The 27,612-nt window shown below is 38.7% G+C and overlaps 1 protein-coding gene across 1 annotated transcript in view; it reads right to left on the reverse strand.

Moving 5' to 3' along the window:
* Positions 1-27,388, reverse strand: part of Zzz3 (zinc finger ZZ-type containing 3) — a 75,444-nt gene extending 48,056 nt beyond the window's left edge. Inside the window, 4 exon segments of the mRNA XM_023703264.1 lie at positions 18,733-20,285; positions 25,664-25,816; positions 27,233-27,289; positions 27,368-27,388. Coding sequence (XP_023559032.1) covers positions 18,733-20,234 — 1,502 coding nt within the window. The 5' untranslated portion in view covers positions 20,235-20,285; positions 25,664-25,816; positions 27,233-27,289; positions 27,368-27,388.
* Positions 27,389-27,612: the final 224 nt, after the last annotated feature.

The following is a 27,612-nucleotide window of genomic DNA, read 5'->3' on the forward strand; positions in this document are numbered from 1 at the left end:
GAGATACAGCACAGTGCAAATGTGCTGGGTTCAATCCATAGCACTACCCAAAAACCCAGTATCTCCTTAGTATTTCTGAATCATACGTTTGAAGACAAACTACTTCTAAAAACTAAATTATCAAGCAGCAGCAGTACAACCCACTAAATTAACTAAATACTAAGTATGAACTATTTATAAAATTATGTAAAAAGCAGACAGCCTTTCAATTTAGAAAATATAGCTAAATGAAATATAAACTATGTAAAAAAAGATCTAGTTACACTCTTAGTCTCTTACACTTTCATATTACAAAGACAACGTTAAAATTTATTTAAAAAATTGAAAAGAATTATTTTTGACACTAATAAAGATCTTACCACCAATATAATACCTAATTTTTGCTTTCTCTTTTCCTTCCTTTAACCTCTTAGTCTGGATGAACTGAACCAAAATGTTAATGTATATAGTTTTCATTTTATTACTGTTTGTATAAGGAATGGAGAAATCTTCAATCTTGACAAACACTTATCTTCTGTTACTGACATAATTTATATCAACTATTTTTTTTTGTCATTCCATACTGACTTTCATGTAACGGTGACATCTATTTAATGCTCTATATTCCTAATTTTCTTTTTATAAAAAGCTTTCCAGAAAATAAATCTGAAAATCTCATAAAATATAGATGGTCATGTAATAATTTATAATACACACATTTTGTTAAAGTAGATGCCCTATTTCCTCACACTGGTAGCCAGATTTTCATTAATATCAATAAAGACTCAATAGAGATTTCCTGAACTTATCAACAAACATCAGATGACACAAATCTATTCTACAGATGAATTAAATCATTTAAATTCTTGGAAACTTTTTAGGCAGGGTCTCATCCCAGCACTGGGAAGGACGAGACAAGAGGATCACTAGAGTCTCAGCTGCACAGCGAGACCCTGTACCAAATAAATAAGTAATTAAATATAGGAACAGGGGCTGGCCCTGGGTTTAATCTCCAACACTATTAACAAAACAAAATGTCTATGTGCCGAAAAATACATATTCAAAGCTTTCCCCCTGAAACTACATAAAAAAGAAATTCTTTTTTAAAAAATTTGATCAAAAAACCAATCTGAGGGAGGGGAGATGGCTCAGTAGAATAAGTGCCTGCCTAGCAAGCACAAGGTTCTGAGTTCAATCCCTGGTACCGCAAAATAAATAAATAAATAATAAAATAGAAGATTTACAGAAATTTTTTGAACTGGAGAGATAATAACTCAGTAAAATAAGCACTTGCCTGGATAGCACAAGGTCCTGAGTTCAATCCCTGGTACCGTGCAAAATAAATAACAAATAAATAAAAAAATTTTAAAAAGCTGAGATTTTTCTTAACTTGAATCACTGAAAAAATAAACAAAAAAGAAATTTAGTCTCAGCATAAAAGCCTTGAATGAGTTCTAAAACTATTCTCTATAGAACAATGGCTTACAACCCTGGCTCAGCACTGGAAGCACTTGGGACAGCTTTAAAAAGTAATACCAATGATTGACTCTTCACAGATTAACTAAAGTGAGATTCCTAGGATACAGATATTTGCATACTTTTAAAAATATTCCATGTGGGGCTGGTGAGATGGCTCAGTGGTCTAAAGCACCTACTTAGAACAAGCTTAGCAAAGCACAGGGACCGCGGTTCAATCCCCCAGCACCACATGCCAGCCAGCCCCGCCCCCTGGTGGGCTGAGCTGGCCACACACACATAAATAAAATTTAAAAAAAAAAAAAAAAAATTCCATGTGATTCTAATGTGTGGCTATATCCATCTTTCTAAAACCCATACTCATTAGAAAGTACCAACATTAGCAAAGCTGAGCTGGGTGTGGTACATGACTGAACTCACAGAACTGGGGGGCATAGCTACTTAATCATGGACTGAAGCCCCTGAAACCAGAAGTCATTCCCTGTTAGTCACAAGTCAAGTACTTTGTTACAGTGACACAAAGCTGATTAACAGTTTCTACCCATAAGAATAAACTACTATCCCTTCTCTTAATGAATAGAGTGATTTGTTCTAATGGTGTTTGTAAACAGGATATCATGTCCGCATCTTGTACAGCAATTAACCACTAGGAAGAATGTATGCAAAGTGTTAATTATTGAAACTGTCCTACCAATTTGATTTGAAACTGTCTCATTGTTATTTATCAATAAAATTATGGGGAAAAAAGAATAAATTATCCCCAAAAATGAAAAATAATCCCATTTAACAATAACTATTTAAAAAATACTCAGAAATTGGGATTGATACCACCTCCCTACAATCCCAACATTCTGGGAAGCTAAGGCAGGAAGACTACAAATTCAGAGGAAGCCTGGGCAAGATGGTGACTCAGCAAAACTCTTCTTAAATTTTAAAAAGGCTGTGGAGTACAGTTCAGTGTGAAGGCCCTGGATTAAATTTCCAGTACTATGGGGAACAAACTTAGAAAAAAATTTAACCAAGTGAAAGGCCCACACACTAAAGTCTACAAAACATTGATGAAAAAGAAACCAAAGACACAAATACACTGCTAAAAGCAAGGTACACATTTAGTGCAATTCTTACCTAAGGTCCAATGTTGTTTTTCACAGAAAAAACAATACTAAAATTTGTACAGAACCACAGAAGACCCCAAATAGTCAGTCTAACCTTCAGCAAAAAGAAAAAAGCTAAAGGCATCACACTGATGTTAAATGAACGACCAAACTATTGTAATCAAAACAGCATGGCAGTAACATAAGAACAGACACAATATGATGAAACAGAAAACTCAAGGAAAAAAAAATCCATGCAAATATGGTCAACCAATATTTCACAAAAGTTCAAAGAATGCAAAGTGGGATGAAAGTAGTATCTATAAGAAAAGATGTTGGGAAACTAAATATACAATGTGTAGAATAAATTAAAATTAGACCTGTATACCAAGTACAAGAATCAACTCAAAAAAATAAAAACATAAAAAAACCAAAAACTAAAAACCTAAACTTAAGACCTGAAACTATAATACTACTAGAGGGAAATGGGGGGATATAATACTCCCACAACACTGTTCTAGGCAATGATGTTTTGGGATATGCCACCAGTAGCAGAAGAAATAAAAGTGAAAACAGACAAATGGGCTTACATCAAACTAAAGTTTCTTCATAGCAGAGAAAAGTCACAGAGTAAAGAAACAATCTGTAAATGAAAGAAAATATTTTTAAGCAAAAACCTCATATGGGCAGGCACGGCAGCCCATACCTGTGATCCCAGCGCTCTGGAAGCTGAGGCAGGAGGACTGCTGTGAGTTTGAGACCTGCCTGAACTACACAGTGAGACCCTGTCTCAAACCCCCCCGCCAAAAAAATTAGAAATAAAAAGGAAATTACCATTATGATTCAGCAATTCCACTACTGGAACACACACACACACACAAAGGAAATGGGATGGTGGCACTGAGGATGTCTCCACACCTCATCATACCAGTCTCGTAACTGCCAAGATACTGAACTGATCTACATGTCCATTAGAGGTGAATGAGCTGTGATCTATCAGTCATTCTTTAAATGAAGGAAATCTTGTCATCTGTAACACAAAGGATGAATCTTAAGGGCATTGCATTACGTAAAACATGCCAGGCATAAAACATACCATGCAGCCTTCCTCACACAGGTCACACATCTCTAACCAAGAAAATCCAACCTGGGGGCGGGGATGCAGCTCAGTGGCACAGCACCTGCCTGGCAAGTACAAGGTCCTGAAGTACAAGAAGAAAAAAAGAAATTGAGTACCTGAAATGCCCCAGAAATCAGAAATGTTTTGATCACCACTGTGGTATCACAAGCAAAGATCACACACCTGACCATGTGTAACAGGCCATATTCAAAAGTCAGGTCCACTGAGCACACTGCAACAGCTACCCCAGGAATGTGACTGAGCACCGTATGCAGCACAAACCAAGCTGTGCCCAGACTCAGGCTCCATTGCCAAGATACCTTAGTACATATTCACAAATACTAGAAAGTCTGTCCCCCGCAACTGAGACAGAGAGAGGCTCAACCTCTACATGGAATCCCAAATAGCTCAGCGGAGAGGGAGAGAGCGCAAGGTGGCCACAGGAGGAAAGCTGAGCAAGAGCTGACCAAAGGAAACAGGATCCTAATTACATAAGAGGAAGCGGCTCAGAAATGTACCTGGAACTCACTGACAGCAGTTGGCAATAGTACATACCTAAAATTGCTCAGAAGATTTTCAGCATTCTCACCACAAAAACTGAGGTAATGTACTTAACAGCTTAATTTAGCCATTCTAAATTACATACATATTTCAAAAAACCAAGATGTAAACCACAAACATGCACAACTTATCAGTTAAAAACTAAATTCTAAAATTAGAATTGTTTATTTTTTAGACCTAGAGTAAAGGAAAAAGAAAATCACACCAAGAACATCAGTTTTTACAGAGAATGCCCAATATATAAGCTACTTAACATGGTGGTCACTGTTTTTCTCAATTTTTTGAGTTGCAATTAGCAAGCCTGCTTTCAGTGACTCCCCAAGACATCCTCTCGCTGCTGGAAACTTCTTCACCGCCTACGGTCTTCAGCACTAAACACCCTTATAAAAACAGAACACAGGGTTAACTCTTCCAAAACTAGAGAACTGTGATCACAATCGAGACTTCTCGGAAAGAGAAACTCGTTTTCACCTGTAGGCAGTCGAGTTAATACTCTCAAATCCTAACCACAGAACAAACTTGTGAAGATCAGATCTTAAATGATGAAATAAAATTCATTACTCTAAACTGCTACTCCGCTTCAGTTAAAAAAAAAAAAAAGTCCCTTATTTTTTAATTTAAGCACTACAACTAAAGGTTTTTGTGCCCCCAGGTGGGAAGACTGGGGGCCCCAAACAGTTCATCTCTAGTGAGGCTGTCAGGGAGAGGACAAGAGTAAAGATGACAGTGTCAATCATTCATTCCTTAGAATCAAACAGATGCCAGCAAAGGATCGTCCTCTCCCTTCCTGCCCTCCATGTCCCTGCAGCGCCACCCCAGCCTTCTCGACTGTTCACCTGGACTGGAAACTTGGCAGAGGCGCAAAGTGGCAGTTCCTCCTGGCATATTCTATAATCCATTCTAACGTACCAAAATTTCAACAGGTCCTCAGAGTGCTACAGTAACTCAGCAATACCGAACAAATGATTAAAGCCATGTTTTATACCAAATCCTATCAAAAGTAGCTACAGGTGGTAAACAAAAATTGGTATTTGGGGCTGTACAAGGGCTTGAACCTGGAACTCTGTGCATCCTAGGCAAACACTGAGCTACTTAACATGGTGGTCTCACTGTCAGGGAGGTGACCAACCCTCTGTTCTTTTGTTGGAGACAGGTGTCAGCCAGCTGTCCAGGATGGCCCGCACCCTTCAACCCTCCTGCTCAACCTCCAGAATGGCAGGGATTACAAGCATGTGCCTCCAAACTCGGACAGAACATTATTTTTTAAATGCACATCTCAATGAAGATGTTCCAGTAATACACAAATGTGTTTTCCAAAAATATGTAGACTGTTATCCAGAAGGACTTAACCAGAAGGCTACTTAGCTGCTCCACATTTCTGCTGGTGGCTTGTCAGGCCACACACAACGCTGTAAGGGGGGCTCAAGCCTACGTACAGAGAGAAACAGTAAGCAAGGTTAACCAAACAGCAAGCACTGGCACCACCGAATGACAGAGCGTTAGAGCTGGGTGTTACACTTCTGAGACCAGCACACAAAGCCCTGACTTCAATTCCTAGCCCTGCTTACAGCTGTAAACACCACCTCTTTCCCTTACAACCCAAGATCTGAAGTTAGAAGTGGCTAAGTAGTTGTGCCTGAATGCCCAGCCGTGGGCTAAGCCGCAGGCCAGTGTCTCCCCACTGCGTAGCTGAGTATTTTCTTCCTTAACATAAGAAAACTACAGTTGTTGTTAAGTCTTTCTTAAGCCCATTATCTTTTTGAGAATTTTGTTATCAAAACATTTCCCATTCATGTAATACAAACTCAATATAGAAATGTGAAAGATATCAAGTCCCCTTAACTCCAATATCATGAAATTAAATTATCACTTTTTTAATCTCTTGAGGAAAATAAATTTTCCTCAAGGAAATAGGTTTACATACTGTAACTTAAAATACAGGAGAGATATTACTGGCTAAATTTCATATTCTCGTGATAAATATCTCACTGTTCTTATGGAAACTTCACCTCTGAAAGAGTGTTAAACAGACTGATGAGGAAATTACACACAATAACCTTGCTTTAGAAATTACCCATATTTTCCTTAAACTCTCCTTAAAGCCATTAAAATTACATTAGGTTAAAAATTAAAGAACTTTTAATAAAATGATACCTAACCATAATGTGTCATTCATTAACCATTAATAAACACACCACACTAATATAAGATGCTATCAGAAAGTTGGAAACAGCATATACGGCAACTCTCATAGTTTCATAATTTTTTGCTAAACCTCAAGTTGTGCTTTAAAAAGCCCACTTTCACCTAGAAAGACATCTCTTCAAAAATGTTTCCTTAATCATGTTTATTCGCTCTGCACTTCAGAAACCAGGATTCCTTCCCCGACCCCCTCCAAAATGCTGATTTTTCTTTAAGTATTTAATGTATTTGTTATCTTTATCAGTTGGCTGAAAATGATCTAATATAAAGATTAGTCACAAGTCTCTAATCCCCAAGACCACTTTGTGTTTTTTTATTGTTTGGTTGCTTATACTTTAGGCTGGTCTTGAACTCACTGTGTGGCCCAGGCTGGTCTGAAACTCCAAGCAATCCTCCCGAGTGCTCCTAATTGCTGCCAGGGCATGTCAGGTTTCCTTAACAACAGCCATACATATCAAGGCCGGCCAGATGGCTCAGCGGACTAAAGCGCCTACTTAGGCAGAGCACAGCAGCCGGGCTTCGATCCTGGCCTGTCATACCAGCCCTGCCCTTGGGGCACACTGAGACATGATTGAGACTGGATGGGGTGGCGCACGTCTATAATCCCAGTGATTGGGAGGCTGAAAACAGGAGAATCCAATCTGTGTAGTGAGACCCTATAGACCCTGAAGACCCTGTACCAGATACATTAAAAAAAAAAAAAAAAAAAAATACCAGCCATATTCAGCTTGGTCTGGTAAACTGAAAAGTGGTTAAACCTTCAACCCAATTATACATAACACATCTTGGGTAAAGGCAACACAAATGATTTCAAGACAGTTAAGTGAATGCCTACAGAGCCCGGCCATTTCTTTAAATGCATGACACTCACTCTATAAATTGTTTGCTTTGACAGAATCTGGTATTATCTTTAATAATTTTCCCTAAATACTAAGGCAAACAATTCATTCATCAATCATCACCTTTGCTAAAAATAACGGTTTACCAGGGGCATGGTAGCACACACCTGTATACCTAGCACTCAGGAGGCTGAGACAAGAAGACTGCCACAAGTTCATGGTCCATCTAAACTACACAGCAAGACCTTGAGACCCTGTCTCAAAAAAAAAAAAAAAAAAGTGGTTGTCATATCTTCTGCTCTAAGTAACTCTCCACTAGTAAAATTAAGAAGGCACACTATATACGCATGTGTAGTTTAAACTGTGCACCACACTTACATACATTATTACAAAATACTGTAGATATAGAAACCCTAGAAGTCCTTAATGAGAAAAAACAAACATTTCATCTCCCAGATTATCCAAACATTTCCCAATGTGCTCTTAACTCCACAACTGTTTTGCCTTTTTCACAGTAAATATGCACAATATAACTTATCATCTTAACCACTTTAAAGCATGCAATTCCATACCACTGAGTGAGCCACCTTGTACCAGAACATTGTCATCAGCAGAAGAGAAAACCCTAGATCCTTAGGCATATAGTCTCCCCTCCCTCAGCCCCTGGCAACCATTCATCTGCTGCCACAATACCTTTGCCTATTCTGGATTTCACATGAGCTGAATCATAGTATGTAACATTGGGTCTGGCTTCTTAGCACAGTTTTCAAGATTCAGGCATAACGTAGCATGCACTGGTACCTCATTTTTAGACAGGTTTTTTTCTTGTTTGTTCTTTAGAGACAAGGTCTTGCTATGCAGTGTACATTGGCCTTGCACTCACTCTGTAGCCCAGGCTGGCATTGAACTCACAGCACAATGATCTTCCTGCCTCAGCTTCCCCGGTGCTGGGATTACAGGAGTGAGCTGCCACGGCCAGCTTTGTTTTCCTTTCCTTTTTTTTTTTTTTTTTTATTTTAGGAAAGGGCCTACGTTATGTTCAGGGTCTCACTACTATATCGCACTGGACTCATACTGAACCACCTGTCTACAGCTTCCCAAGAGCTAGGATTACAGCGCACGCCACCATGCCCAGTCTCAATTGTAGTCTCAGTAGGGCCGGATCAAACCCCCAACCCCTGAGCCTACTTGCAGACACTTTAATCCGCTATCTGCCTAGCCCTTTTATTTTCTTTAGACAGGGTCTCACTAGACCAGTGATCTCAATATGTCACCCAGACTGGCTTCAAACTCATGATTTTCTTGCCTCAGTTTCCTCAGTGCTGGGATTACAGACTTGCGCCAATACCCAGCTGAACAATATTTCATTATACTAATACAACCCTTTATATCCATTCATCAGCACATGAACAGTTAGCTATTGTGCTGCTATGAACGTCTACATACTAACAGCCTGAATGCCAATTTTTAATTCTTTGGGATGTGCACCTACAGAGGGACTGCTGGGCGCCAGGCTCCAGGAACTCCTGGAGGGAGCCAATAAGCTGCTTCCCGTGGGCAGTGGAGAAAAGGCTCTCATCCCAATTGACCGAAAATTAGCTAACAGAGGACATAATGAGACTCAAAAGACCTCAAGACCCGGAACTACAGTGGACGCGAACTTGAATGCCTTTCACAGAGTTCATAAAACCCTGTCAGTATTTTTTTAAATCATACTTCTATAAACTTCTCTCTCCTTAAAGACTGAGACTGCAGATATAGAACTTAAAAGAGGAAACTTCAACCTATTCCTGGTGCTTACTCTTCTAAATCTCTGTAACAAAATGATGGACTCCTAAAACAGGAAGAAAAACGCACTGCAAGCTTCAGAACTGTGTAGAAGAAAACTGAGCACCAGGCAGATGGTGGCTCACACACATCTCCATCCGCTCCAGGCCCCACTATTCCCCCCATTCAGGAAACAGCCACTGGCACATCAGGAGCCACGTCAGCACCTTTTACCTATGAACGACCCTGCGACGGGTACCAGAGCTCAGAGACAGCCACTGTACACATCTGACAGGCTGTATGTATGCTCTCATTTCACAGTACTTTCAAGGACACAGCCCTCGTTGTTTTCATTTTTGTTGTTTTGTTTTGTGGGGGCTATTTTTTTGAGACAGGGTTTCACGATGCTGTTCAGACTGGCCTTGAATTCACTTTGCAGCCTAGGCTGATCTCAAACTCAGCAATCTTTGCCTCAGCCTCCCAAATGCTGGGATTACAGGGATGCACCACTACGACCGGCATAATTAATTCTTTAACTCTGCTATTTTGAATTATTCTTAACATCTACACAAAATTATAAGTTTACAAAGAAAGCCAAGTACCATTCTCTAGAACTGACACTTTTATTCCTTCAAGTCCTTGAAATCAAGATGACACCCTAAACCAAATTCTTAGCATTCTGTAGGGTTACTAAAAGCTACTGGCAAAACTATAAAAATATTTAAAATCATAAATATTTGTTGCGATAGTAACAAATTGTTACTATCTAAATTGTTACTTACTAAATTGTAAAGTACACCAAAAAAGTGAGTGAAAACAGATACACAGAATAGTAAAGAAAACCAGAACTAAAATGTAGAAAGGTGTGGGACAGCAGAGACAAATCAGAAGCGTGTCTGTACCAGTTCTTAGAATTACACAAATCAATGAGCCAACACTTGTTACAGCTGAGGAAACCACCACAAAAGTTAAAGGTACAGCATTTGTTAGGGCCAAAATCTCTTCAAATCTAGTCCAATCCTCTTGCCTTTGTTAATATTTAAAAAATAAAATTTAGATCTATAATGAGATTCTAGATTTAAATAAAAGAGCACCTTAAAAATTCATCAGCTGGCATAAATCACAGCACTCTGACAGACCGAGGCAGAAAGATTCCAAGGGCGAGTTCTACCTGGCAACTTAGCAGAGACCTTGCCTCACAAGTAATCAATCAATAAAATCATTATCTAGCTACGATTAGTTTTAAAAAACTACTAATAGAATGAAATACACTATACTCGTTTAACTTGGTTTTTCACATAAGTACGAGTGTTCTGAAATGTCCACTACAAGACTTCAGAAGAGAGCAACACTTACAGAGCAGGGCACCTGGAGCCACAGTGGGGGAGGGGACAGGTCACAGGTGTAGGGTGCAGCTGGCCAGGAAGAATAACTTCTAATGTCTGATGTCACCGTTAAGTTAACCAGGGGTGACAAAAAATACTACAAAATGACAACTGCTGAGGTGATGGACGTATCAATTTCCCTATCTGCTCATTATAATGGATACATGTACTGAGATATAAATGCTGTACCCACAAATATGCAGAATTATGCATCAGTTAAAAAAGCAGGGGCCAGGGAGATAGCTCTGAGGCTTTCACACCTGCCTGGTAAGCACAAGGTTCTGAGTTCAATCCCTGGTACCAAAAAAAGTATAAATAAAAAAGTAGTGCTTCCATTTTGACTATAATCCTTTTTCAATCTTACTTCTAACCCTCAATAATTAACTATTAGCATGAACTGTTCCCTCTAATTAAAAATATAAACAAAATAATCTCATGTTCCTATATTTTGAGGACTCTGAAAATATATGAACACATAACAAAAATCGAGAGGAAATAATGTAAGGCAAGTGAAAAGTAGCAAACTATAGAAGATAAATCAAAGTTTTCTAATGAAATGGTAGAAATTATAACACCAGGAAAATAATTATTTTCAAAATAGTCTGCATTTAATTTTACTTTAAAACAAAACCATTTATGAAAGACTGGGCCACACCTGAGGGGCACATTCATCCTGGCTGTCTGAAAACACTGCCCAGCAAAAGGCCTGAAGAATACAACAAAAACAGCCGACAGAGACCAGCAGCACTGCTCGGCCACCTCAGGAAGACATCTCAGAACCTGGAATACACTGGGTCACATCTCCTCGGAGGTTGCTTTCTCTTTGATTCATCTCATAGCCTTCAAACAGTGGCCCAGCTTTACTTTTGCTCCAAATACAGCAACAGTGTAACTTAAAGAAAAAAGCTCAGTAAATTAACTGTACCTCACAATTTTTTACTTGGAAAAATTTTCCAAGTAAAAGTCATCTGCCTTCTTCAATTAAAATTCTCATTATCTCAATTTTAGTCTTCAGCTTTATTAAAACTTTTCCTAAAACTAATTTTTTAAAGTATAGTAAGAGGAGGCCAGGGAGATGGCTCAGTGGAATAAGCACTTCCCTGGCAAGCACAAGGGCCTGAGTTCAATCCCCGGTTCCACCAAATAAAAAATAAAGTATAATAAGGGTTAGCCTTTACTGTCACAGAACTCTCAGAAACACAATCATTCCCAGGGCTCTGGAGCAGGCTAGTTGCACTTACCTAGCACCTATGAGCCAGGGTTCCATCCCTAGCACCATAAGAATACCACCCCCAGCAGCACTGGTAACAGTAGTTTCCAAATGTTCCAAGTGCTGGCTGGAGTGGGTGCTATAAAAAGGAAACATACTGACTGCACCTCAAGACCAAATCAGAAACATCTGCTTTCTGGCCTGATGGAATTAGCCACGGTAACAGGAGAACTGGACAAGCAGAGAAGAATGACTCTGATCACTGACACTGGCCCGGCCAGACTATGACCTGTAAGCATGGTTGGCAGGAAAGGCCTGTGCTCACCGTTTCTACTGAGAAGCACTGTGAGGACTCAGGAACAAGGCGGCAGCCGACCCAGCAGAGAACAGTGTGGGGAAGCTGCAGCAGCCAGAATACAAGGGGGAAAGTGCTGAAGAGGAAGCAGTAACCCCAACACCACAGGGCAGAGCTACTGGCTTTGGCTGAATTCTAAGCTGCACACACAGAACTGAGACTCACAGCCCATGCAAAGACAAGTGCACAGAACAAGAAATAGGATTCTCCCAAGGCCAGACCGAGGTTTCGAGTCACCACTAACTGAAGGCCACTCCAGTGCCAGAGGACAGGCCAAGCTGGACCGCTCCTAATGAAGCTAAGACTGTCTGTTTAACAGGACCAAGCTCACTCCCAAGTAAGCATCCTGTCACAACCGTGCCACCCAAGACCCAAAATGACACTATCTCTATGTCTACCATCCAACAGCCTGATTTCTCTTAGGAGAAAACCAAACTATAAAGAACTAAGTAAAACAAGTTAGGTAACAGGAACAGGGTGAAGATCTTTCTCAAGGGGGGACCAAGAGATGGAGGGAGGTGAAGGGGATGAAAATGTCCCATGTGTTACTCGCACCAACTCCCCATGAAGAAAGTGATCACGAAATCCTACTAATAAAAAATAAAGGCTAAAAGAAAGTTTTGAGCATGAGGAAAGAGCGAGCCAGCTGATTTTTATACATGTGGGACCATAAGTGAAGCATTGGGCATGGTGAGTTTAGAAGGAAAACTTTCCTCTTATTCTGCTGAAATAGATTTCTGCAAAGGCTAAGTAAGCTTTAGTCACTTTCAAAAATGACAGACAACAGTTGGCCTAGATGTGTTTTACTGTTAATGAGTCTTCTAAAGAAATAACTTATTCATTCAAAATTTATGCATATGGTAACATGCATCAAACATAGCCTCTAAACCAGAAATCAAACAAACATGAAAACAAACACCCAACCTGGGCATGCTGGTACACACCTGTAATCCCAGCTATTTAGGAGGTTAGGCAGGAGGATAAAAGCCCGTTCATAGCAAGACCATATCTCAAACAAAAAAGATCCCCACGCATTACAATGCATGTACTCATTTAGCCCTCAGTCAAGAATCATGAGACTTCATTTTGACATGCTTGGTTATACTGATTTCTAAATTCAAAGAGATGGGAGTGGTGGCACACACCTGTAATCCCAACACTTGGGAGGCTAAGGCAGGAGGATCACTGAGGTCAGCCCAGGCTACAAAATGAGTTCAAGGCCACCGGAACTACGAAGCAAAATGTCTCAGAAAGACCAAAAAAAAACAAAAAACACAAACAAACAACAACAACAAAAAACCCTTAAATTAAGAGAGAACAGCATTCCATTAGAAAGGGAGGTTGTGCTAGAAGAGAAAGGTACCTTGCTACATAAGGGATTAAAAACACAGAATTTAGAAAAGAACATAAAGAAGCTAAGATATGAGAACATAGTGCCCCAAAAATCATGGAACATAGGGTAAAAATAAGACCTATTTTGGCAGTGATGCTAGAAAAGTATAACTACACAATCTCTGTCAGCAAAGACACTAAATCAAGAAGATTCAATTACACTTGCCTATATATATTTCACAGTAGAGAAACATTTTTAGAAACTATCTGTGTTAGTGGAAATAAAAGACATTGGCATTCAAAGGAAAAAGGAAAGAATTCGCTAAGTACTTGATTGCTCAATGGCTTCCTACAACAAAAGTTTATACTGAGGCAGTGACATCCCTCCTCACCTTAGTCTGTGCTGACAGCTGGAACTCATCTGGCTATTACTCTACAGCTTTTTCCAATGAAATGAAAAGCTGTATCAAGTATGAGTTTTCCCAAGTAACACTATGGTTATAGTTTTTAATTACCGAATTTGTTCTTCAAAGACACACAAGTTATTTCATTTAATAAACAGGTACTTACCTGTAGCGCTGATTCTGACAGGTAAAAACCAGACAAACATGACTAAGTACAAAGCTAACCCTTCAGGTTAAGTACCTTTTGACACCTGAAATCTGCTCTATAATGGTTCCCAACCTACAAACCCAGAAGTCCACAGAGTAAGTCCTCGATGGATCAGATAACCAGGTACAGTTCAGACTATGGCTTAGAAGTTTGATCTCAGCTCTACCTCTGACTCATGCTGCTTCCAGTTTCTGTGGAATCCAGCACTCAAGCATGCTAGGCAGGGCTCTGGGGCTCAGCTCACATCCAACCCTTGTTAGGATACCATAAATTACCTAATGCTTTCTAGTTAATGAGTTAGGAGACGTGGATTGTACAGTGCCACCTATCCCATCTACTTATGGATAGTCACGCATATCAAACAAGAAACCAAATGAAGTTACTTGGTAAATTATGAAACACAGTAAAATGTAAAATTATCCACAGCAGGATGACTCTTCTAGTGTTTTCTATCTCTAGTACTGAAGTTTTTCCGATCCTTTGAAAAAAATTATTTTGACCAACACTAAAAGTAGATTTTCAAGAAATGATTTTAAGAACTGATTAAGATCTTCTTTATGCACCTTCTGAAATGGATGAAAAATCCTTGTATTTCAGTGACCAGCACATAAGCATTGTGCAACTGAAGGACATTTTAAAATTATTTAGTAACATTAATGTTTGCAGAGAACCAAGTTCAAAACTACAACTCTTAGAAACACTCTTTAATGTGCCTGTGCTAGGTGTGGTGGCACACACCTGTAATCCCAGCACTTGGGAAGTTGAGGCAGGAGCACTGTTGCAAGCCTAAGTCCAGCATGGGCTACAAAGTGATTTCAAAGTCAGCCTGAACTGCAGAGCGAGACCCTTTTTCAAAAAGACCAAAAAAAAAAAAAAGTGCTAGCAATCTGTGATTAATTAGTCTTGTCAAGGTCTCAAAAATATAGACACCCTAAATTTGGTTTCTCATATTCTATCTGTACATGAAAGGTTAAACAATACTAAGATCCCTAAATAGAGATAGCCAAGCTTGTACCTTTCAAGTACAAGCTAACTTAAGTAATGTTGCACAATACAGATTTGGAGGAAGCTGATGAAAACTTATTTCATTTGAACATTTACTTTTCAGTTAGTACCTTTTGAATTGGAAGCAAAGTTCTAAACCAAGAAGCCCAGGATCTGGCTTCCTACAACCAGAACTTTAAACTCAAAGAGAAGAGATTGACTCCAGGGCTTTCAACTCCAAATTAAGAACAGGTTAATTCCCAGACAGGGCAACCACAGCTGACAATAGTTTCAGGCAGACAGGATACGTAGCTACAAAAGGAATCACTATTACCCAGTTTCAGCAGAACCTATCCTAGCTGGGCATAGCGGTGCACACCTGTCATCCTAGCACTGGGGATAAACGTCTAATTTACAAAGAATCAAGACTACATACAGTAGAGCCAGCAAGATAGCTAAGCAGACTAAGCACTGGGACAGGTTCGATACCCCGCCCCCAGGCATGCCAAGCCAGTCACGAGACTGGGTGTGGTGGAGCACGCCTGTATCCCAGCACTGGGGAAGCTGAAAACAGGAGGATCACTACAAATCCAAGTTGCATCATGAAGACCTTGTACCAAATACATTTAAAAAAAAACACAGTGGTTTTTTTCAGATACTTACAAGTAGTCAGATGACCTTATGTATATCCTTACAAATTGAAAGTTGAATACCCAGACAAAAGGTTGATTAAATGATCAGTTGGCTCCAAATACATTTTTAAAGTTTTTTGTTTTGGGGGTTTTTTTTGCAACCGGGGATTGAATTCAGGCCCTTGCGCTTGAGCGCTTATTCTACTGAGCTATCTCCCCAGCCCCGTTTTTAAAGTTTTAATTAGAATAAAGTAGAATTATGGCCTCCTGGCTGCTGACAAAGAACTGTACCATGCTCAGTATTTTATAATAAGCTATTTTTAAAACTGGCTATCATTCCTTTCCAATAAACATTCATGTTTAGTATAAGCAATGTTAAGAGTCAGTTTCAGAAAGCAGTTACCTAGAGAACTTTTCCAACACACAGTAAGGAAAAGAAAACCTATTTCATAGGGTGTGTACGCATGTGTATACAGAGGAATATAATCATCTATCCACCAAGTGCCTAGGGGTGGGGTGTAGGAATCAAACTCAGGACCTCACACTCACCAGGCAGGCATTGAACCACTGGGCTGTAGCCCTGGTGCCAACTGCCTTAAAAATCAATCAATCAATCTCCAAATGCCTTTTAGCATCATTTGCAAATTGCCCTCAATTTACCTGAAATTTGAAAACACTAAACAGGTAATATGCTACTATTTAACAATGATAGCTTGGGTAAAGAGCCAACACTGTACATGATCATCTCTGAGCTAGTCCAAAAGCACATGACTGGGGGAATGAAGAGGAGAAAGGGACTGTTCTGAAGACATTATATCTGATTTGGTCAAACATCTTGACCTTAAACTATCTCTAACCATGATGCTAATTGTGATGCTCCCTCTCAGTGATCTGATTGCTTGAAAGAAAGGGGAGAGAAAAAAAAGTTGAAAAAGTGTCAAGCTTGGTGTGGTGGTGCACACCTGTAATGCCAGCACTTGGAGGATGAGGCAAGATGATTGCTATGAGTTTGTGGCCAGCCCAACTTGCAGAGAGACCGTCTCAAAAAGAAGTGTCTACGGGTAAGCCTTCATAAGATTTGGAGCGTGGCCAAAAAAAAAAAAAAAGGGCAATTTCTTTTGCTCAAAGTCAACTAAAAACACATTTATTTGAAAATATTGTATCAACACCAAATTTCAAAAGATTGTGCACATCCAAAAGAACCCATGCCACTGTTCTGTCTCATCCTTAATAAGCATGGACCATCAATATGTAAATGCTATGGCCACTATCTTCAGATAAATGTTTTTTTTTTTTTTTTTTTTGGCAGAACTGGGGATTGAACTCAGGCCCAGATAAATGTTTCATGGGATGGACTGGGGATGTAGCTCAGAGGTAAAGAACACCTACACACCAAGCCGTGGGCTCAATTCCTAGAAGCAAAATGGATGTTTTTAACACTGTAGGGAAGTCTAAACTGCTGATCATTTGAGACCAGCCTGGGCAATATGGCAAGAACGCATCTCAGGAAAAAAGTAAATCACATCATGTTTTTTGAGTTTTTGGTATTTCCCCAAGAAGTGTTCTGCTTTTTGCACCTGCAGACAAATAACCATACTTTTGAAAACTAATACTAAACATTTAACTGAAAATTTTCATTTACACAATTGTTTTTTATCAACTTAGATTTCAAACACTATAAATATGTTAGATTCCTAACAGAACCCTTAGATAAGGTAATCTATTCTAATATTAAAATACTACCTAAAAAGAAACAGAAGAAGGGCCCAGGATATAGCTCAGTGGCATAAGCGCCTGTCTGGCAAGCACAAGGTCCCAAGTTCAATCCCCGGTACCAAAGAAAAAAAACAGAACCAAGAAAAATTTTCACAAAGGAGACCTCTGCTAAAAGGCCATCATATTAATCTACATAAATCTGAATTACCATGTGCAACAAAAAGAATATTATGTCCCCGATCCAACATTTGGCACTTTGTCTTTTTGGGGTGTTTTTGGGTTTTTTTGTGGTACTGGGGAATCAAACTCAGGACTTTGCACTTACCAGGCAGGTGCTTATGACACTGAGCTATATCTCCGGCCCAACATTTGGCACTTTGAACATACGAGTTTCTCAACTATGACAACAAAACACTAACAAAGTTCCTCAAATCAAAGTATTTTTAATAATACTGACTCAATCCATGATACTCATTCAAAAGCCTTCTTTGTAGAAGTAGAGGTACTAAACATACTATCGCTGCTGATCACATCATCTATGCTGAGCACTGTTTGTTACAGTTCCTTTGAGAAAAAGTGGTGCATAGTTACCTCCAATTCTTTTTTTTTTTTTTGTGGAACTGGGGATTGAACTCAGGTCCTAGTGCTTGCCAGGCAAGTGCTGATTCCACTGAGCCACCTCCCTGGCCCCTCCAATTCATTTGTGTTATTTTCCTGAATCCTTTAAAGCAAGTCTAAACAAACCTGAGAAAAATTTAGATATGGAATTCTTTATCTACAGAAGTGGCTTTACTGTAACAGTGAGAAGTGATGACATTTTGATTTAAATATTCCCTTCACTTCAGTACCAAGAAAAGCTGTATCTAATGTTTCATGCAAACTTCAGAGTATATTCTCGCTCTCACTAATATGTTATTATGATATACAACTATCAGTGTTTTAATATTCACTTCTCTTGAGTTATGAAAGTAAAGATGATGCATAAAGCTTATTTTTAAGTAAAACATTTTAATAGGAAATTAAGTGTTAAAAAAGATGAAAGTACATTTTTAGCCTGCCAGGATTCCCATATCTGGATGACATCTACAGGTTCATTATTGGTTCTAAACTACATGGAAAGCAGAAAAATTATTTAAACCCTACAACTATAAAACAAAGTCCACTGTAGTAATTAATAAAACTTATGAAAAACCAAAAACACTACCATCCATGTTTCTATGTGTCTTTTCTGATATGTGACATACCAGACTAGAAAAGTATAGTATCATAGGGAATAATAAAGTTGAGTTTTGAAGTCTTTCCTTTATCAGTTTGTTTTTTAAGAGTTGAAAAAAATGTGAAACTTAAAACTTTAACTAAAACATTAATTTTAGCGATCATAAAAATATTATGACATTTATGAATAGATACCGCAAATGTGGGGAATAATAAACAAAGCAGAATTCATGGTTACCATATTTACACATACTCTTTGTTGTGTTTCAGTGCCACATGATCTGATTCAAAGTAATAAACATCAGGATCATCATCTTCCTCTTCTGTAATGTGCTGATTGGCACTCTCTTTGGCAGGTGGCATACGTCCAATGCCGAGTCTTCCCTCTGCAGGTGGCTTACTTAGTCCTTCACTTCCATAGTTCTGAGAGTCACAACATAAAACCTTTTCATTTTGAGAAATTTCATCAGGATTTGTGGGAGATTCACTTACATTATCACTAGCAGTTGCATCTGTTTCACCGGGACTAAGATTATTCTCAAGTTGTCCATTCTCTCTGCAAGGAGAACTGATTTTAGTAGGACTAGCTCGGGCAGGGGCGGCCCTGCGTGGTGAAGTTCTCAGGGTATAGCGATGTTCTTGGGGTTCTGACAGAGACGTCATCTGAGCTGAGATGCGGTCTAAAACAGACGATGGTTCTGGTTCTCCAGAGACTGGCATACTCTCAAGATCTGCATCCAAGACGTTACTGCTATTTTCATTACACTGCTCTTTTGAGGCACTGCTATCTCCCACCACATCTACTTCCTCCTCAGAATCCCTTAAAGATGACTGAATTTCAGAAATGGGACCTGAAACTGGCTCAGTGGTCAGCTGATTAACACACTCCACAGACAGGCAGGCAGTTACTATTTTGTGGTCCTCCAACTTGACCTGCACTTCTGAATCTGTGCAAGGCACGTTATGGTCTATATAACTGTCGTCCCTCCTATTATCATGGAACATTGACGTCTGGGTTTCCAAATCCCCATTTTCAGCTACTGATTTCTCCTGCAATGCATGGGAGCCAGCACTATTTTGCTTAGCATTCCCATCAGGCTGACAGTCATCACAGTTTATACCAGCAGAATCACTGTCATCAACACCGGTGACAGTCAGATAGCCTGTGAGTTCTTCAACTACTGCAGAATTAAGTGGCCCTTCCTCACTGACATTCACCTTTTTAACTTCCCTTTTCTCACAATCATCCAGTATAAGACATCAACAAGCGCGTTTAGTCCCTTGAAAATCTGCATCATTGTCCACTCCTGCCCTCCTCTGTTCTACTGACTCCTTGTCTGATTTGATAGGTGAATCTTCTTCTGAACTGTTTGTTGCTTCAGATCTAAGACAACGTTTAATTCTTTTTAAAATTGGTGATACAGGTTCTGTTTGCCTTCTCTCACAATTTTCTACAGCCTGCCTTTCTAGGTTATCCTTTTCGGAAGAAGAAAGTCCTCTTTTCCTAGGGCTTACCCATGATTCTCTTGTACTCTGCTGCTTTAAATCAGTGGTTTTTCCATTATTATTTCCTTTCTGAATTTGCACAGGCTCTGGTCTCTTCTTTGGGGATCTTGATCGCACTTGAGAATGAGAAGAGAGTTCTTCAGGGTGAGCAATGCTACGATTCCTTAAAGTTCTACCACAAAAAGATTCATCCAAGCCGTTTAACCCCACTGTTGATCTTGTAACACGAGTAGATCGGGAAGCAGCCATACTATGGCAAGTCCCTACAATACGGTCATCATGATCCACTCATTGGGAAACCTTCAAAAATGTAAACAAAATAATGAGAAAAAGGTAATAGTTAATATACCTAAAACAAAAGCAAAAAAGCTATTTTTTTTATCCAAGTATAGCCAATATTAATTAACTATGGGACAAGTTTTTTTTTAAATTAACATTTCCAACAATTAAAAACCATTTAATATATTCCTGGAATTGTTCTATATGTTTAACATACATTAATTCACTTGAGATGGCGACTATCATTGCTTTTTTACAAATGAGACTGAGGAACCGCTGGAGTGATCAGATTTAAGGTCACACACACAGCTGAAAAGTGGCACAGTCCATGCTCGTAACCAGCCTCATTCTCTGTCTCTTAGACAGAAAGTACCCAAAAAAGATTTATCCTAAAGATTTATCTTGGTTACTAAAATAATAACCTTTTTTATACATAGCTGTCTTATAAAACTATTCTCATCATTATTATTATCATTTCAAAACATTCCTGGAAGACAGAAAGGCAGGCTCTGCTCTTCTTAATACACCCTTCCTAAACCAAGTTCCAGGTCAAATCCCTTGAAAACAAGCTATTTTTACACTCAAAAAATTTTGGTGGCAGCAGAAGGATGAATCAAAATCACAATCCTAGCTTCTACTGGCCAAGAACAAGATAGAGCAAAGCAGAACCTTCCCAGTCTTTAGAAAAGAAGTACAAATCAGCAAGTGAGAGGAAATACTCTAAAGAGGATAGAGAGAAGAGAATGGAAAAGAGACTTTTGAAGCAAATATCTGAATTTAAGAAATGTGAAATACACATAAAATCCCACCCTTTCCTTCTTTGAACTCATGTGTATAGTGTGGGGCAGTTTGAACACTGGTTTGGGAGATGAGCAGGTTTTCTGGAGTAGATGCTTCATGCTCTAAGAGAAGAATGGGAGAGACACTGAAAATGTCTGCATTGGTCCACTTGAATAAACTGAGAGATGTAATGATACTTTCCAAAGTCTCCCCCATCAAACAGAGTAAAGCTCCTGCTAACATTCATGTCGCCTCTTCTACTTAGCTTTCATAAGACACTTTGCCATTTCACTGCCTGTTTCAGATGAGGTACAGGACAGTCAAGAGAGCAAAGCCAATAGGGGCTCTAAGGCAAAATTCCCCAGCCCCCTCCTTTGTGCCTTTTGCCACAGGGTATTACCCCAAATGCCATTCCATTCCTTCCCCCTGCAAATCAAACACAAGCTCTCTTTGGGTTGAACAAGGTTTTACAATTGAAAGGTTAGAACTACAAGACACAGCAAAGTGCTACCACAGAACCATTGACGGAAACTGTCTCCCTTCCTCTCCTACTGACAAACTAAGTGAGAAAGTGCCCTGTACAGGACAGAACTGGTAAATTGAATTGAGTTTTGTTTAAAAGGATGGTATACTTGTAGATTTTTAGTTAACAGTTTTACAAGGCTCATAAAACCAGTCCTAAATTTAAGCAACTTACTCGTTCTGGAGATTTTAACTGGATCAAGTGAATAATAAGTACAAGACACACCAATTAGAACTTCGACTGGTTTCTTACAGTAAAATTTTACTATCTGGAAATTCATTAAAAGGATCTCTGACACGTAACTCTCCTATGCTAATAATCTGTCATCAAGATTATAGTCTTTCTTATTCAGTGTAATAAAAACTGACAGTCCCACAAATTTTTACATTTACTTTAAATGAATTTAAGCTAAACTTCATGTGATGTTTTTACAGAACATTAAGCTGAAAAAATTGTAAAAGCAATTTATTTGTTTTATGTGCCCAAATCTGGAACTCTTAAAACTGACAGTTAAATATTAAATGGCTATGTAAATACACAAAGAAAATAACTTTACAAACAAACTATTTACAAAATTCAATGTAAATTTCTTCAAAACAAATTTAACTATATTCATAATTTATGTTTTAATAACACTAGCATTAGCAGTATTCTATAAAAACACAATCTGGGGCAACCCACTCAGGACCCCTTCTCTCTCTCAGACAGAAGCTTTCTTTCCCAATAAACATATTCTGCTCTTTAAAGAAAACAAAACAAAGCAAATACACAACCTGCTAATCTTCACTTTTTAAAATGTAAGGCCAATTGGAGTCATAACACATCTCAAGCAGTTCCAGCAACAGTCTTCCTAACCCATTACTTTCTTTCCACATCAACCTGAATAGATGCAAAGTACTTTTTTTGGGGCAGTAAACCTCCCCAAAGGAGACAATTTCAGATTAAATAAACCTATTAGTGTATGCATGGGTGTAGATAAGTCACTATAAAATCCCACCTATCATGAGGGTGAATTATTTCCTCACCATTTCAGTGAATAAAGTATCAAAACACTGATCAATAAGTAAGATTCTATTTTTTTAGCTCCCTCAAAATGTGTGTATTCCATTCAACAACTATAATGAAGCTCAAGTGTTAGGGTTACCAAATGCTGTCTAGTAAGCCACACTGAAATAAAACCAGTCTTACAAAAAGCATCTCTTGGTACTTTACACTCACACCTTGAAGTGTAGTCTGAAACCACCACAACGGCGTCTCTAGGAAGCGTGTTAGAAAAGCAGTACAAGGCAGGGGCAGCTCAGTGGAACAGCACTTGTAAAGATGCACAGGCTTGGTTCCCAGAACGAAAAAAAAGGGGGAGAAAAAAGGGGAGGAGGAGAAAGAGATGGGACTAGAAAAGAGGAAAAAAGAAGACACGTTGAGCCAGGTGTGGTGGTCCAGGCCTAGAGTCCCAGCACTCAGGAGGCTGAGGCAGGAGGATCACAAGCTCAAGGCCAACATGGACTACATAGTGAGTCAAAGCCAACTCAACTACATAGCAAGCTCCTGTCTGAGACAGCTCCCCCATCTCAAGCCCTCCCTCCCTCCCTCCGCCCCCCCCAAAAAAAGGAATACCAGGTCCTGGCCTAGACTCTCACATACTCCAATGCCCAAGTGACTCCCCCACATGCTGAAGTCTAAAAAGCACTCCCTCAGCTCACTACACTCAGTATTCTAAAATACAGCCTAATGCAATACAATATAGTCACCAAGTTTTAAACCAAATTAGGCCAAATGTCCTTTAATTTCTTGCTAGAACCTAATAATTTTTTAATAAAAAGTGTAAAGCCATGATCCCTCATCAAAAAGATTACACAAATCTTTTGCCTTATGTGGCAGTGCACACCTGTAATCCCAGCACCAGGAAGCTGAGGAAAAAGTTCAAGGTCAGCCTGGCTGTAAAGTGAGTTCAAGGCCAGCCTGGACTGCACAGCAAAACCTTGTCTCAAAACACAAAACAAATCAAACCTCCTTTGACTGAAATCAAAACAGTACATACACTTAACTAAAATTATGAAGATTAGAATTAAATAAAATTTTAGAGTCTTTTCTCTGGTATCTTTTTCTTCTGTTCCAGCCTTTTATTTGTATCTTTTCTATTTTTGATCAAAATATACAAATGCACATATTTTCTATACTCAGTTGATAAACTCAGCACAAACTTCAGTTATAAAAGTGAACTTCAAATGTCTGTATTACTTCAACTAAGTTTCAGCACTATCTTACCCTGCTTACTACCTGTTACAGGCAAAGGCTATTCTTTCCTCATTTTAGCTGAATAGAAAGTTAATGAAAAACCCAGTGAAGAGATGTGGAGTACAAAATTATAATCCTGCCAAATATTAAACTGCTCAGAAAATAAAAATGAACTCATTTACAAACTATGAAAGAAAATATCCCTGTAGTTAACAAAATAAGGAGACATGGTTAAAACCTTGCCCTGCACCCATTTGGAAATAGAAATTTAATCATTGCAGCTTTGGGGAAAATTGAGGAAAACTGTTAGTCAATATATTCATATGGGCAAATAGTCTCAAGTTTTCCCTACATTATCCACCAACTAATGAACTGTGGCTCTTCCTAGGATACAGAGGAAAGAGAGTATGATCAATTGCTAGAATCAGGTAGACTATCCCTGCCTTCCCACCCTCGTAGGTTTTCATTCAACTGAGTAGTTTTCTTTTTTCTTTTTCTTTTTTTTAGTTGTTCTTCTTTTTTTTTTTTTTTTTTTTTTTTTTTTTTGGCAGTACCAGGGATTGAACTCAGGACCCTGCGCTTGGCAGGCAAGCGCTTACTCTACCAAGCTACCTCCCCAGGCCCAGTTTTCATTCAACTGAAATGCATAACTGAGAAAGCCTGGTTAGCCAGACTTGAGAGCCTAATTACTCTAAGCAAACCCCAAATCCTACACCATTCCCACTCCTTATCTGACACTGATCCATCTCCCTTAAAAGTTGGCTCAACTTTTACCCAACTCTTTTTGGGAACATTATCAGTAATGTTTCAGATCATGAATTTCCAGCCCCTATGGCCACACTGCAGATCAGTATCAATAAGAACTAAAAGGAATAATACATACTTCACAGGAAAGGTCCACAACTGAAGATTTCTCTAGCAACCCCTACTTGAAAGAAATCTCAAAAACCTATTTCAAACAACTCTGCCTCTAACCTTTTGCTCCTACTACAATCAATGAAAGTGTGACAGTTTATTTTGGGAACTGAGGACCTGGCAATCCTCCACTAATACCAATGTTCTGGCTGATATTTGCTATCATAATATTTAGTTTTGTTAAGTGAACAATTTTCAGGAAACTGCTCATGATGATACTGCTATGCATTCAAATAAAAAAATAAAGGGCAACTGGGAAGGGCCACTAATATGTTTATTTTTTCTACTTGTCTAGAATATAAACTGCTTAACATTAATCTGATTATGCTTGTCATACAATTCTAAGATAAATTATTTCAGCTATGTAATTACGACCCTGTAACATTTATAGTAAGAAAGTGAAAACTGGAACCCACATGTGCAACTCAACTTAAGGTTCTTAGAAGTCACCTCTTTGTAGTCTAGAAACTACTATGAACTGTCTGATAGAAAAGTTTCTTCTTCCCCACTGAAAGAGGTAATTAGGTAGGTAGGTAGGCAGGTAGACAGACAGACAGACAGACAGACAGACAGATCTGATTATCTGATTGTATAACACTTAAAAAGATAAAGAGGCAAAAGAGAAGTTAAGGGATCACATGATGTCCCTTGAGGTAACTAGGACGTCAAGATAGATTTAATATTCTAGAGATTCCAACATTCTCAGTCATTTCACTTATCCTCTTTGTGGGGAACAAGTGGAAAAATACTTCATCTCTAGTCCATGCCCTGTAGGTCCACCTTCCAAGATTCCTAGGCCATTCCCTGGAGTGCCACACTCCTATAAACAGCCAGCCAGACTGTACAATTTTCCACACACAAGACAGAAAAATAAATCATCCCCCACTGGGGAAAACGGGGGATCAAACTACAGTTGTCTTCACTACTGCAAAACTAAATAACTTACCTGTATAACCAAAGATCTATCATTGTGGAAATATTATCTCTTTTCCTTATATCCTGAAGGAGTTGGAGCTATGTCTAGAATAGAGCTTAAGCGTCAGGGTTTCAGACTCTCAGCTTCAGCCATGGAGAATACTAGAAACTCTTAAATTCCTTTCTTCAAAATAAAATAATAAAAAAAAAAGAATTAAAGAAGGAAATTAACTTATGCTAACAGATTTACTCCTATAAGAGGACACAGCACATAACAGAATCTCTTCACAGGGTGACATCTTTGGTGCTATTGGGAACTCTGTAATTACCTCAGGGATACTGACAAACTGGTATATAGTCTTAAAAGCCAACAAAAATAAACCATAAGAGCTTGAAGTATACTAACTGCTCCCAACAACTAAATATTAGTTTGAGTCAGAATATGATTCAGTTCTATGCTAGAGTCTAAAAATTTAAGCTACCTGAAGATTGCTTTTGGTAGATTATCTCAAAACAGAATTTAAAATGTCTATTTCTTATTCTAGAGGATTTCCCAAATTTTGGACTTCAAGTATGCAAAACTAGGGACTGAACAACAAAACCTTTAGGTTATTCACACCAAGAATCAACGAAGTCTTCTATAACTGAACATGTTCTTAATAAGGTGCTACAAGACTCAATTATTAAAGAAAAGTTCTATTATTTTTGGCATATAGATTTTCAATCAGTAAAATAAAATAAAATTTTTCTGGTTTAGTATCTAGTCAGCCAGATATTATAATCAACCTAATTGTTGTTCAGTTTTAACTACAGTTGGTTTTTTTTTTTCCGGAACCGGGGATTGAACTCAGGCCCTTGTGCTTGCCAGGGAAGCGCTTATTCCACTGAGCCATCTCCCCGGCCCTTAATTACAGTTTTACTAATGTATGATGTTATCCTTTTCAAAGAATGTATAATGAGCACCCACTGCAAATGCAAAGTATCAGAAAAGGCCCCAGATAAAAGTGTCAATTTACTATACATACAAAAACTAAATATCCTAAGGTAATAGTAGCTATGGTAAGTGATACTATTTACGATGAGGGAAAGACTGATAAAATTATCAAACCTTGTAAAGTAGGTTACTGGCTAGTGAAAATAGGTTACTATTTTACAGGGGGATAATATCTATGACCTATGGATGCAACCTTTCCCAAATATGACTTATAAATTCATTTTTAAAAACCCACAAGATGGGAAAATGTTTACAAACAACCATTTAACTACATTTTTTTAAAGTTCTCCATTAACAGAAAGAGAGGAACCACACTGGAAACGTGACCGCACAAAAAGTAACCCTTGATGTGAAAATTAACTTTTGATACCAAAGACTCCAAGTGACAACTCATTTGGGATTTTACAAATGTGGTGAAAGATTCCACCCTACGGTGTATGCTGGTGGTAGATCCACAGGCACAATGTGTCTCTGGGCATAGTACATGGATGTGCCCTTTCTAGCACTCTATTAAGTTCTAGTCAAGCACATTCCTGCTCTATTTCATCAGGGTTCACTACCGAGCATCCTCTGTGGCTGTTATGTACACAAAGAACTGATACTTACAGCTGAGCACTACCAGTATTAACACAGACCGGTTCCTTCAGATGTGTTCCCCTAGGCCTAAAAAAGAAACTTCAGTCAATTCCTTGCAACTAGATCCCACCTGGCCTTAATTAAGGTTAAATTTTTTTCTCTTACCTTTTAGGAAGTGTTTCGCCCAGTATTTGATTCCCAAGCATCTGTATTTATTTGTCATCCTTGTCCATGTTACACCGAGACTTCAGGTGTTATTTATATGGTTGTACTAGCGCAACTTGGTATCTGTGAAGGGAAACAATAGTCACTATGGTAGTGCTGCTATTAATGGAACTGTGGATAAAACTGTAATAGTCCCAAATTCCTATATAGCACACTTCTCTAATAAATTTCACAAGTAACACACA

The sequence above is a fragment of the Octodon degus genome, unplaced genomic scaffold, assembly GCF_000260255.1.
Source record: "Octodon degus isolate 3935 unplaced genomic scaffold, OctDeg1.0 scaffold00167, whole genome shotgun sequence".
Classification (NCBI taxonomy): Eukaryota; Metazoa; Chordata; class Mammalia; order Rodentia; family Octodontidae; genus Octodon; species Octodon degus.